Source organism: Nematostella vectensis, chromosome 5, assembly GCF_932526225.1.
Source record: "Nematostella vectensis chromosome 5, jaNemVect1.1, whole genome shotgun sequence".
Classification (NCBI taxonomy): Eukaryota; Metazoa; Cnidaria; class Anthozoa; order Actiniaria; family Edwardsiidae; genus Nematostella; species Nematostella vectensis.
Window position 1 is genome coordinate 3,464,842 of NC_064038.1, and position 14,157 is coordinate 3,478,998.

At 40.1% G+C, this 14,157-nt stretch overlaps 1 protein-coding gene across 2 annotated transcripts; it reads left to right on the plus strand.

Moving 5' to 3' along the window:
• The first annotated feature begins 1,500 nt into the window (after positions 1–1,500).
• On the plus strand, positions 1,501–13,843 carry LOC5517745 (stimulated by retinoic acid gene 6 protein-like). Of its 2 annotated transcripts, none has more exons than XM_048727970.1 (18): positions 1,501–1,821; positions 3,490–3,550; positions 4,003–4,094; positions 4,476–4,645; positions 4,886–5,006; positions 5,283–5,337; positions 6,290–6,430; positions 7,547–7,626; positions 8,069–8,136; positions 8,432–8,493; positions 8,915–9,056; positions 9,214–9,371; positions 9,835–9,883; positions 10,141–10,261; positions 10,350–10,451; positions 10,685–10,848; positions 11,189–11,323; positions 13,447–13,843. In XM_048727970.1, the coding sequence occupies exons 1-18, from the start codon at positions 1,562–1,564 to the stop codon at positions 13,719–13,721; spliced, it is 2,256 nt and encodes a 751-aa protein (XP_048583927.1). In that variant the 5' UTR covers positions 1,501–1,561; the 3' UTR covers positions 13,722–13,843. The 2 variants fall into 2 exon arrangements, with proteins under 2 accessions (XP_048583927.1, XP_048583928.1); XM_048727971.1 differs by lacking the exon at positions 13,447–13,843 and adding an exon at positions 11,769–12,705.
• The last annotated feature ends 314 nt before the right edge of the window (positions 13,844–14,157 follow it).

Genomic DNA, 14,157 nt, shown 5'->3' on the forward strand with positions numbered 1-14,157 from the left:
TAATACATCTAGAAAGTGTATAAATCGATTGCTAGTGGTGAATCCCTTCTAACGCAAGGGATATAACCGAGAACAGAAATGAAAGGAAAAAATTATAAAGCCATAAAAAGTACTGATAAGTTATAGAAAAAAAGGTAGAGCCAAATGCCCGAGGATCGAACCCCTCAGATCAAATGAAACGAGAGAAAAAATAGACCATACTTCCAGACATGCGCTGAAACGCCGTATGGCAGCTAAAGCTTTACAGCTAGGCTGGAGATTTCGGCCACAGCACCGCTATCTAGCGAACTGTACAACACAAAGGAACCTGAGGTACCCGCGCATTAATGGGGACGCAATAACCAGGACCCCAGCCCTGTCTTAGTCGGTTACGCACAGCCCGCTGAGACATAGAACGAAAAATGTCGTGGTCTTTTAAACGCTTGTGTCTCTTGGGAATCAGTGGTTGCTATAGTAGTGTGATGATTTTGTCATTATGCACAGCACGCTGTGACTAGAGTATAATACATATTGCCGCATTTAGCATTTGGTTTTGCTTTGCTCTGTTGCGCACGTGCATATCTTTCGTACTTGAAGGGTAGAAAAGTTAGCTGAACTATGTTGAAAAGGTTCCTGTGGCCATTTGAGACAAAATGTAGAATATTTCTTACTTTGCATCGCCAAACATTTGTTTCAATATTTTTTTATAGTGCATCACTTTTTCACAGAAACAGCTGTCCATCGAAACAGCCAGACACGCCATATATACCCAGGCCGAAGGTCCACTTTCGGTTCTCAATAGACGTGCTATTTGTACACAAAACTATAAAGCATAAGCTAGTCATCCATAAGACATCCATACGCATAGTCCTGTGGAGCGTGGAGATACTTTATATATTTTTATTAGAGAACTCCCTCCTTCTCCCCCTCCCCCCCGGAAAAGTAGGTCCACTTTTTCGCATTTTGCCCCCCCCCCCCCCCAAGAAAAATCCTGGGCACGGGCCTGTATACCCCCAGATAAGAGAAAGTGCATGATCTGCAAAATAGGAGAAAGTGAGGAGCACTCTTGTAGTGTGCCCTGCATAGAATTCAATAAGAGAAACATATCTGTATGTATATAAACATATTACTGTTATAAAAAAATAAATTAAATAGTATAACATAGATATTGGTGTAATGACAAACACAAGGGCTTTTTTATCTATAATAAGTGTGGATAAGGAAGATATCAACATGGAAACGACAAAATACATTTTTGAGTGAATAAGGGGAAGAAAGAAATGCCTTCGAAATAATACCTTAGGAAATGACATCTCTCTTTACATGAATGTCTTTCGGACTACACCTATGTACATTTTTTATAAGGTACCGCCAAAAAAATTGTATTGAATTTAAAAAACGATGCGCCCGTTTGTTCGTAAGCGCTCGTCGAATCTTTCCTGTGGCCTTCACTTGTACGTTCACATTTCTTTTCAAAATACACAATAGTCCACTTGGGCACCCTGTGGAGTGTGTATTCTAATTTTGCTGGTTTCGATGTTTATTTCCCGGAGGCTGTAACGGCATCGAGATTTTCGACAAAATGTCGATCACTGAGGACACACTGGCCCAAATAATCTTCAAAACATATTATTCATTTCCTGATTTAGTGATCAACCGATCGGTGACTGAGATATTTGAAATTATTGCTCAAAATGAGACGATTTTAAACGCTGTTTCTAGCGTTGCTGGTTTAGAGCCTGATGTTATACAGAAAACAACACAGACATTCGTTCATGTCCTCCCTTATTGGAAAGCTTATAGAAGAGCTAGGGAAAACGAATCAAAGAATGTCACGAACAGGTAGGCTCTGGTTAATTTTTTTGTGTTGAAAATGAAAAAATTCTGTTGATTATTTGCATGTGTTTACGTCAATAACTAAATATTGGCACTAAGTAATTAAAAATCTTATGATATATTTTGTTCAAAAGAACATACTAGATATATTTAAGCAATGCCTAAAGCGAAGCCCAACATATCACTTATTGTTCGTATCTATAAAGTACAGCCATTGACAGTTAGATATACAAGAGCAGTTATTTATACATATTGCGAAACTACTGTGATTTAATTCAAAATTGTTGCATTGCTTGCAGGAAAAATGCCAAATTGCACAATTTACTTATATCGAGTAAAATTTAATAAAAAAATAGTTAATAATATAATAATATACATGCACAAATTCCTCGATTCTGATTGGCTGAGAGCAATGCAGTGCAGATGTTATTCAGCGCAAAAACGGTGCAATTGCATACTTATGAATCAATTATTCAATGACATTAGAAAATAGAGCGTGTTGGCTGAACAAACGTTTGACGTAAAATCAAATGGTGTCATTAATTCATTTTTTTCACATGATACAGGATTTCCTCTGTTATTTACATAGTAGGCCAAGTTTAAATCTGATTTAATCCAAAATAAAATAAGAAATACTAAGCTTATATAGGAAACAGAAAGGCAAGGCAAATTCTTTAGAATTGTTTTGACAATCTCTACAGCGAACAGAACAAACGAAAGGAAATTTATGCTGAAAAACACTTTTCCACGCCAGATTGAGGCGAGTCCATATTTATTAACGTATGCTACTTCATTGACAAGTCCTTCTAAAGCTAATAAGTTAATAAGTCTTTATGTTCCCCATTCAGCACAACAATTCAAATTTGAAGTTCTGTAAGTTATCATATGCCAGGGTTTTTTGAATGCTTTTGCCTTTTAAGTTCACATTCCTTTCCACAAAATCGCCCCGTTTTCCATGTTCATATTTGTGTATTTCCCTAGTGTTTCCGCAAGTGCTCCGCCATAAAGCAAATCGTTTTTATTCAGTACATGATTTGCAGGTATAATTGTTTGATAATATTAATAATTTTTGTACATTATCATATGTTAAGAGTTATTTGTTCTTTGATTTTATTTTGCTTGAATTATGAATGTTAATTTGATTAAAGATAAAAGATGACAATTATTTACATAGCCTCATCTTTTGGCAGAAGTTATTCTATTTTAGAATTTAATTACAAAGACCTGAAGACAGGTTTTGAACCGAGAGAACACCAACATCCTTTTCTTTGGTATGATCTTGAAGGTTCAATGAATGAAATAAGCAGTTGTGTGTCCCATCAAAAAATGAACATTGAAAGCAGACCTTCCAGGCTAGAGAGGGGAGGAAGTGGTGGGGTTAGTTCTTCTGAATCCTCTTGGCTACTAATAACAGCTTATTTTATTACCCATATATCCATATATGTCTAGTCGAATGATGTTTCTTAATCTATAGTAACAAAGACTTTTTACCAATGCTTGCAGCTCCAATGATTGAATTTATCAACAACCTAAATTTATGATTTTGTATTTTTTCATTAGTCCTGTCTTTCTAGTTTGTCCACCCCCTTTTTATAAAGTGTGTTCAATGATTGCATATGTGGAAAGGCTTGAAAATGCATTTTTGTCACTAGAAAAGTTTGATTATCTATTTAGCACTGCATGTATGCCAGTACCAACCAAGGGAGAGTTTACCTACGTGTGCCTTGGACCAGCAGTAAGTGATGGCGATGATACACAAGGGGGTTGCCCAGGCCCCCCCTCCCAGCAACCAAAAATACAGTAAATGCATGAGACATGCCTCGAAAGGGCCTTTTGGACCCCCTCTTGTTAAAAATCCTGGCTATCCTACTGTACACAATAAATAAACTGAAGCAAATCACATAACAAACAATGAAAGCTCATGAATATCCCCCACAAGACTATTGAACATATGTGACTGGGCACATTACAGCACAAGAACTTATCTATTTGCCATCATGGATTTGGCTACTGTGGGACTCTGTATTACCACAAGGTGGAGATGAATTATGATGACAATAATAAATGCATAGACATAATGATGATTGTTGTAATGATGATTTTGGTGGTGACAGATGATATATGCAGGTTTACAAATGAATAAAAACCTCACAATTTGTTTTTTGTTTCCTTTTCCCCACCTCTTAGCTGACTATCATCCTGCTCCTGTCTTTCTTAAAACCACGAGCACAGACACTAAGAACATGTGGCATGCGGATCATCAGGCCAGGACTATGCATGTTAGTCATGCTTCTTTTAAAAATAATTGATCATTTCCTGTAAAAGCTAAATAGCATCCTCTCAATGAACACCACATCACCCCCCCCCCCCCCCCTTCACCCAAAAAAGAGTGCCCTTCAATCTCATGGATACCTACCACTCCCTACAAAGGGCCGTTGCAGGCCTTGAAATATTTTTTTTTGGGGGGGGGCACAATACAGAAATATTAACAAAATATTGGGGGGCACAACCACGCCCCTACTGGTCATTTCCTTATAATTTTTCAAAATATTGGGGGGGGCATGAAAAAGGTGGGGTTGTACTCTTCTAGTCTTGGGATTTTCAAATTCCCTCGACTTTCTTCTATCATTTGATTTTTTTGAGTTATTACTGTTTTTCAGACCTCTCAATCTACTGGATAGTTACGAGAACCGACTTGGTTACGCATGCGCATTTGGTGCTACGGTCAACAGGTGTCTGCGCATTCTGTTCTTCAGTGATTATTCAGAGATATTTGACGAGAGAGTCATGAACATACAAAGTGACCCGGCCACCCCCCCTTGGACTGGAAGTACGTTTACACAGGGAAACCAGTTATCCAGGGTTTAAAAATATGAAAATGCAAAGTGAGCCTAGCTACGGGCCTCCAGCTAGATTAGATTGTGGGTCCTTTATAGGATGAAAATGGTCCGGATGTAATCAATGGAGATGAGTGATAGAGATGCTTTTTCACACACGCTCATATTTAGCTATTACCCTGTGTACGCGCCTGATTCTTGTAAATAATCATGTTTCTTCTGTTTGTTCGCAGTGTTCTGGCGTATTCTGGCCATGTTTGTGATTGGTCTCTCGTACTATCCGTTCTTCGCGTGTCTCGCCACAGATTACAAGATTCTGGGAGGGGTCATTGGGCTCCTCTACTCGGGGGCCTGGTATGTCACAGAAAGAAAGTTTTTGTAATAATAATAAGAATAAGAAGAAATTAAAAAACTTTTTAGTATTAAAGAGTCTGGAACCGACACGTTCCTCGCACCACGTGGCTCGGAGTGTAAGGAGATCCGAATAAACCGTATGGGTAACACTTTATTGGTTTCTTGATTCAACCAATCAAAATCTCAATAACGTCAACTTGCTGTCTTTTATGAAGATTTCCCTACATTCCCTACAAGTATGTCATCGTGAGTTTGTTTTGTTTCCATTTTTGACAGGCTTGGCGTGAGCGCCTATCAAGTGACGCAGTGTCCAAATCGCTATCTTTCATATGTAAGTCCACTTTTTTAAAAGAAGACCTCCTCCCCATCTCTATAAAAACAAGGGGTGCAGCTTAGACTTAGGCAAAGGGGTCATTTTTACTATGAGAAGGGCATTGATATGGCGACTTAAGCAAAAGCGTTATGGTCATTTTTACTATGAGAAGGGCATTGATATGGCGACTTAGGCAAAGGCGTCATGGTCATTTTTACTATGAGAAGGGCATTGATATGGCGACTTTGAAGTGCGTTTTTCAAGTACAGGCCCGTAGCCAGGATTTTGTGCGGGCGGGGGTTCGTTTTCCCATTTAGCGGACCTTTTCTTTTAGATAGCTCGCCCTAGCGCACAATGGTACTCAGTTTTCCTTCACCAGAGCGGACCTTCAAGTCCAGTGGGGGGTTCCCCCCGAGCCCCCCCTAGCTACGGCCTGAAGTATGTACCATCCTGACGCAAAAAGCATTTGATTTCTTCCTCAGCACGACCTAACGGTTGATGTGTTAACGACCAAGCGCTTAATTCTTAGATAAAGATAAATTGGTTTATTATCGCAACTTGCAGAATCTGATTTGCAGGCGATAGTAAACGATGCAACAGCCTATTGAATCTACATATAACAAATTTGCCCTACCGAGCAATAGCTTTCGTTGCTGAGGTTATAATGGAACAGCAAAAGGCGCAAATCTACTCACGACTGCTCGGCCCATATATACTAGTTTTGCTGCAAGCAGGGTAATGTTTTCCTTGTTTAAAATAACCACCTAACAAAACTGAAAGCAGTGAAAAATTGCGTAGACAATGTGCATCAATAATTAGAGTTGGCTTTACCAAAAGTAGCAGTCATAATCTTTTTAGCCTGCAAGCCGGCCCTCCGGAGATTCGGGACTCCTGTGGAATCCACAGGAATCCCGAAACTCCGGATAGCCGGCTAGCAGGCTATAATCTTTCTTGGTATTTATTTCCTCAGATTTACCCAGGGGACCTTCTGGCGATAGACTTCCCTACACACATTTGTTTGCTGATCCTCACAATTCACTTCCTTTACTATGTGATCCTCGAGCTGGTGAAGCGCTATCGTAAAGCCCGAACTATAACTTCTAATGAGGCGGTAAGACCCTTATGATTTCAGCAACTCATTATGCGCTATCGTAAAGCCCGAACTATAACTTCTAATGAGGCGGTAAGACCCTTATGATTTCAGCAACTCATTATGCGCTATCGTAAAGCCCGAACTATAACTTCTAATGTGGCGGTAAGACCCTTATGATTTCAGCAACTCATTATGCGCTATCGTAAAGCCCGAACTATAACTTCTAATGAGGCGGTAAGACCCTTATGATTTCAGCAACTCATTATGCGCTATCGTAAAGCCCGAACTATAACTTCTAATGAGGCGGTAAGACCCTTATGATTTCAGCAACTCATTATGCGCTATCGTAAAGCCCGAACTATAACTTCTAATGAGGCGGTAAGACCCTTATGATTTCAGCAACTCATTATGCGCTATCGTAAAGCCCGAACTATAACTTCTAATGAGGCGGTAAGACCCTTATGATTTCAGCAACTCATTATGCGCTATCGTAAAGCCCGAACTATAACTTCTAATGAGGCGGTAAGACCCTTATGATTTCAGCAACTCATTATGCGCTATCGTAAAGCCCGAACTATAACTTCTAATGAGGCGGTAAGACCCTTATGATTTCAGCAACTCATTATACGCTATCGTAAAGCCCAGATCCCAGAGTGAGTCTAGTGAGAGCCTTATGACTTAAGCGACTCAATACGAACATTATGAAGATCGCTTTTACTGTTTTCATTTTTAAAACTCTGATTCCCTTGTCTGCTTTTAAGTCTGCCTCCAATAAGTCCCCCTTACCTCAAGGAGTAAAATATTCTTACCTTTCTCAAATAGGATAAAGGGACATCGGTAAATACTAGTTTATGGTATCCGAGTCTTTTGAAGGGGCCAAAAACGGTGCGAAATTAAATTTTGAGAGAAGCCTTTTCTCCAATAAGCACCTCAGTGGCGAATGGACACTACCGACTCCATACACATCTTTGATTAACATTTTAGAAGGTTGAGGGATGAAAGCAACAAATAAACCTCCCGCTATATGTTTTACTTTAAGCGCCTTTTGAAAAAAAGCCCCTGCTCCCCTAGCCTCTGACGAGAATAATATGCCCTTGAGGGCTTGTCGAATCTCTTCTGAATTACTTCCTGTAGGAAGAGGACGATACGACCAGTTGCTACAAATATAAATACGTACAAAGGCTACTGGAGGAGATTCCTACAGAAATAGACAGGTGACGAGTCTGCATGACCCTTCCTATCAATAGATAAATACTTATCTACATAGATTAACATCAGTTCTAAATTGTTACCATCTTTCGTAATTATAATCACCTCAGCGACCGCTACCATAACCAACGTGATAATCACCATCGTCATGGACACGGCTAGAAAATCCCGTCTATGGGTGCAATCTTTAGTGACTCCTCGTACTTGATGGAGATAAGGCGCTATTTTGTTCATAAAACCTTTGCAAAATTTCAACTCTTCCGGGAGGGGGGGGGGGGGGGGGATAAGCATCACACCCTCGCCCCCTAGGTGCGGCCCTGTCGAGTCCATAAACCCGACCGTGCGTTTCCTGCTGCACAGCGGGCCATGATTGCCACACCTCTTGATAGTGGTAAGGCTAGCCTATTTAAAATAAATAAGCTTTCAAATTTCATTCTTGAAAACCAGCTCTGGCGACAAATCAACTGGAAGCCTGAAAGAAACTTTGAAGTCTCACATATACAAGTGGAAACCAGGTCAGTTCTCGCCACAGAAGGTCTACTCTTTTGGCTGTCACCGCTATATTACGTCCCCGAACAAAATTCCGAGTCGCACAGAGAAATTATTAATTCATAAGTGGATGGTTTATGGAGGAGGGGGGGGGGGGGGGGAATAAGGCTGTTCTTCCAGAATCCCCCGGCTAGATCCCAGAATCCCCCTGGCTACGGGCCTGTAAGTAACTAAGGGATGTTAATAAAATTGTTGATTTGTGCGTTCGTTAAAGCTGGAGGGAAGAAGCTGGATGGTACTTACAAAGTCTTCCTTCTCCAGATTTTAAGTACTCTACGAGAATAGCGTGTACCTACACTGTGGGATTGCTGGCGGTTTATGAGGTAAGGTTCAACAGCTTGTAACTAGGGACTAGCCAGTAGATGGGAGGAGGGCAAAAAACATGGTAAAAAATGGGGGGAAAAAGAAAAGAAATCGTGCAGACCGAAGTCTCAAAGCCCTTTAACTGCTCAGTAACTTTGTTTCCCAAAACGCAAGAGTCACTAATGGCCCGAGTGTACTGAGGCAGATTTAAATACCTGTAAAGAGCCAAAGCTCTGATTTGTATTAGATGCGCGCATATGTGCTAAAATATCCTCGTAACATGTGTATGTTGCCGCCCTGTCTTCCATATTGGTGCCGGGTGCTTATGTGGTAAATTTTGCGTAAAATTTCAGAGAGTTCATTCGATCCGATTAATTTACCTACTCGCGCTGCCCGTTGCAATTAACCACCGCTCTATCTTGTGTTATCTGTGGCCTCCAGATTGCCTGCGCGTTCGTTGTTCTTGGAGGTATATTCTACAAATACTCGCTTAACTACCTCGCCGATAATCCGAAAATTCTAGAAGATCTTGGTCTCACCGATTACGCTGCAGATTATGAGAAGTACTTGGAAATCTGCTTTGGTGAGTAACATAATCTTGGATGACTCAATCTTTAAATAGTCGAGTAAGTAGCGAAAGTCATGCTTTGAAAAATGAAAAGTCAGCACTAAGTATAAGAGTTTCAAGGAGAGTCTTTTGAGAATTAACACTTAACATTGTGTCGCCACTGTTTTTTTAGTCGCGTGGTACGTGGCGCTGGGCTTGACGTGCGTCAAGTGTGTCGTCCTCGTCGCCAACATGTTAACGTGGTATCGCACGCACGTCATGTGCCTTCAGAAAGGAGATAAAAGTTTTCTTCCAGCGGATACCTTGAAAAAAACACCCTCGAATATGACGGTAACGTGTGGTGTCACATACCTCTTTTTGTCTCATCCATGTGTTCATCGACATCATCACCATCATTATCTACACATCCTGTCTTATTACCTAACCTTGTGATTATTCGCTATATCTCCCTTTTTTTGTTTTTATTCCATCTTTCTTCTTCTTCTTCTTTTTCTTCTTCTTCTTTTTTCTTCTTCTTCTTCTTCTTCTTCTTCTTCTTCTTCTTCTTCTTCTTCTTCTTCTTTCTCTTCCACTTCTCCCCTCCTTTCTTCTTCTTTCCTTCTTCCCTTTTTTCAAAATTATATTATTGTGACCGTCCTTTTTTAGTCCTATTTTTATATTGTAATCATCTCTTTATGTCATAATTCTCCTCATAATGTTTATCACCAAGCAAAATCAGTACCATCACTGCAACAAACAACAACACCACCACGAACGATATCTTATTCTTCATAATTTCTTGATTTTTTTTTAGCTGGCTGGTTTAAAATATTCAGGATACCAAGTAGCTTACATAGCATGGGGTAAGTACTTTGTATACTAGCTGTAGTGTATCATTAAAAGATAACAGATAACAAAAGATGTCAACACCATACTTTACTTTGCTTAGTTCAGCACATCACGCTCGCTACCAGGCTCTTTATACACAGGCTACCCACAAGAACACAACACTAGCCAAATAAAATTCGAACAAAGGTTTTGTTACCATGTGAAACATAAAATTAGGGTTTGCGCATGGAAAAAAATGAGCCACTACTGATAGCATTTTCTTGTTTCGCAGCGTTCGTTATCGCTCACTTCGTAATATTCCTCGTTTTGGCAATTCTTGGAATTGAATTCATCCAGCCTATCGTCGATGGATCGATGGACTCTCTGGTTTGGGCGCAAGTGCTCAAGATCTGGTATGAAAAAAATATTCCTTCATCAACTTTAGCAGCAGCACGAGCGCTATTAATTTTATCATCGTTTCCATTTTTTTTCTCATTTCAGGCCAGCGATCTTTGTGTCACTAATGATAATTTTGATACAATTTCTACTCGCCAAGTTCGTATTTTTGATAGATAACGGCTCTTATTTGGCTTTGGACAACAGGTATGTTCATTGGAGAAGTTGAGTAACAAAGATGAATGTACTGTTCGCCAATATTTACCCGAATAATCGCCTCGCTGAACCTGAGCAAAAACTTCGATAAGCGCCTGTTTAGAGGGTGTTTGACACATTAATCAATCCATCGTTTTTTAAACTGGTTCTCCAAAATTGGTAAGTCTGCAGAGTCAGCATTCTGTATCATTGTTTTTTATCATTGCTCCTCTTTTTGTTTCCAGGCGTCTTTTCCATATTTGTACGTATTTTTTATTCTTCTTTAACATCTTTCTCGGCCTTGCTTCGTGCCTGCTTCGTATCATCATCGGCTCTGCGCTCGGGATTGTCTTCCTCGCCCGGACACAGAAAAGTGTGATCTCCCGAGACTACGAGGACAGAGATCCCGGTAATAGGACTACGCTTTTTCGCTCCTGGTTTTCGTTTATTATTTAAATTGTGTTCATTGTCAGCAAAGTAGCTAGGGTAGGCCCTAGGGGCGCGCGTTTCTTCCCCCTCTCCACTCTACCCCCAAGAAGTGGTCTTTTCTTAGAAAAGAATCGCCAAATCTGATATTTATTCCATACCATATCAATGCCAAAGCCCCCCCCCCCCCCCCCCCCCCGTGAATCCTGGTTATGCGTCTAATCCTGATCCCCATCCTCCTCAACGTCTATCCAGTTCCTTGTTTTCTCATTGCTGCTTCATCCCTCATGTCAATAGTAAAACAGTTATCTTATTTTTCCCAGGATTCCATGCGTACGTCGGCTATCTCTACTTGGAGCATACCCACTCGAACCCAGTCCTCGTTACTTTCTCTCGGTTGCTTGTAATGAGCCTCAGACAGAAAGACTGGGACGAGAGAGCTGCTCACGAGTCACAAGGTATTAGTTGTAAGGGGGGGAGGGGGGTTTGGGAAAATGGAAATGCTCGTGATATATGTATTTTGCCCTAAAGTTAAACTGTTTCAAAAGAAATGCATGAAAAGAAATGCGTACAAAATTCGATGAGAGTGTTGATGTATAAAGTTTGGCACGCAAAAAGAATACACTTTTACATGACAGGCTTTGTCTCTATTAAAAATGAGCACGTGCCTCCATATACATTTCGTTTCGTTTTTCCTCAAAAAATGTCTTTCTTCGCGTGTTTTTAAGCTCCGCACATGCGCATTTCTCTATGCGTGTAGTTCTTGCATGAATAAAATAAATCTAGGTTGACATAGGCCTGATTCCCCGAAAACCATCATTAGGCCCGTATACAGTGACAAGTAAGGATGTTTCGACCTACGTCAACGTCCCATGATATAATTTGACTGCTGTATTGATACAGGGAAAGCCAACGAGTACCAGAATAACCATCCTCGGGGACCCAGGCCTCGCGCCTCCGCCGCGCCATCCCCGAGGATGCAGAATAACATCGTTACCTGCGGACCACTGACTGAGATTGCATTGCATTGTGGGACATGTAGGCTGCTTTAGCCTCTCCTTTGGCGAACGTCAGCAAAATAAGAGAAGAAATATGTCCGTGTGTTGCGCGCGTTAGGTTAACACCACAGGTAACCCAAGCTCACTGTGTGTATGAATAAATTATAGTGGTTCCCGTTACGTTGTGTGTCTCATGGTTTACAGTAAACATATGGGATTGAAATAAGCTGTTTACTATACTACGAAATAAAATCCTAAAACTCTAAATAAATATATATATATATATTATATATATATATATATTCTGACCTGACAGTGGGTGAAGTTTCAAGCCATTTGGGCCGGTATTTCGGGAGTTACGTTGTTCTGTATACAAGGGGAAACAGTTAGGCCATCGTTTGTTTACGCATAAGATAGTAGCTCTGCCCGCCACAGGGGATGGACGGCATGCCACATTTGGGGCACACCTTTGAGTCATCGCAAGTTACGAAATGCGCATGCGTTTTTCCCCAACGTTTGTGCGTGGGCTTGCTGTGTCTATTTTGATAAGTATTGCAATTTTAGGCAAAAAAGTAAAAATATCACTAGAAAAAAAAACACAAAGGAATTTCCAAAATCAATTGAGTTCGAACGTGACATTCACCAGGCGTACACACGTGCACCACAGGGCACCCAGTATCGCCTGGGGCACTTCCGGTGTCTACTGATAAGGTCGGTTCGCTTCATAGCGGAAGTGTAGGAAGGATGCGATGGAATGATAGTCATGTCTATTGAGTCTCAAATAATGATAATCAACCACTACTTTGTCGTTGTTTGAATGTGGAAATACGACAGTCTATTTGCAAAAAAAGCCTGAAAATAACCATCCAAGAACGAATTCTGATACGAATTCTTGATATTTGAATAGAATAGAATCTCTTAGTTACCCGCTTTTTAATTACCTGACAGATCTGATGGGGATGCTTTAGGTGATTCGGTATTTTGGCAATTGCCACTGTTGGCAATGATACGCGGGTATTTTCACGTACTGGGAAGCGTGACACCATTAGGACACAGTCACATGTTCCTCATCTGACTATATATAATTCCTCTACCTTTTTAGAAGGGAGTGCATTATCTCATATTATATGATCTAATGATAGCACAATAAAACCCTCAAGTATAAATATATATATATATTTTTTTTTCCTCTGGATGTTGTGGAAGATGTTATTTCAAGAAACAAATAAATTAACAATTTTAAACCCTTTTTTCTTTAAGAATGAAATTGTTATTATTCAAAGATTTAAACATAATTATATCGAAACAAATCCGAGTATGTCAAGTCAAGTGTTTTTAGCTTTTGTTATTACCGAGTTCTCAAAAATCTTCTGCTATATATGAAATATCGGTTTTCAAACGAACACGTTATTTTTCCATGTGTTTGGGATATTTCGCCATGTGTCTATAATCGGTTATCTAGTTTCTTGATTTTTTTCGCGGCCAGAGGTTGTTGATGTTTTCTCTGTTCATTCTCTCATCTCCTGTCTAATGTTTAGAAGAGTTTGGATGTGACCACACTGACGTTCAATTTGTTTCTTTAGAACACCAAGACATTGAACTGGACGAAGAAAAGCAGCTAAGTCGACGTCGTGCCCGTATTCGATGGTCTCTCGCCGTCACTTTGATAAACAACCCAAACCTATGCGAGCTTCGAAAGCGGGACAAGTCCCCGGAAAAGGCGCCAGTACGCGATTTAAAAGTCTTGGTTAAAGGCTTTGAGGAAAGGAATGGAGCTGCTTACTACAATAAGACTTTTGACGAGTTGGAAAACGAGGAACATGGATCAACAATGGTTGAAAGTGTTACTCAATTTTGAGTATGAATATGAAATATGAGATGAAATATTATATTAAGTTATTTATTTGAGACGTCTCGATTCCTCTTTTTTGTGTAAATTATCTCCATTCGAATAATTATTAAAAAGGTGGATTGCATTTATTTTTGTATTTTTATTTCTTGTCTTGTCTTGAAATCGCCACTGGGCCAGCTCAAGTCTGAGCATTTTTCATGGTATTATATTGTGGTTGTTGCCATGGCGATGGTGATAATAGTAATGATGCTGTTGATAGTAATAGTCGTGGTGATGATAATTATTCGCATGTCCGGTATCTCGCTTAGACACGAGTGTACTCTATACATTTGTACAAGGAGATGGAGTTAAGCGTCTTGATCCGAAGATAATAATGATAATTATAAGGGCTGTGTTTAGAGATGGCGATGGCGAAGATGATGATGATGAATAGCAAAGGCGG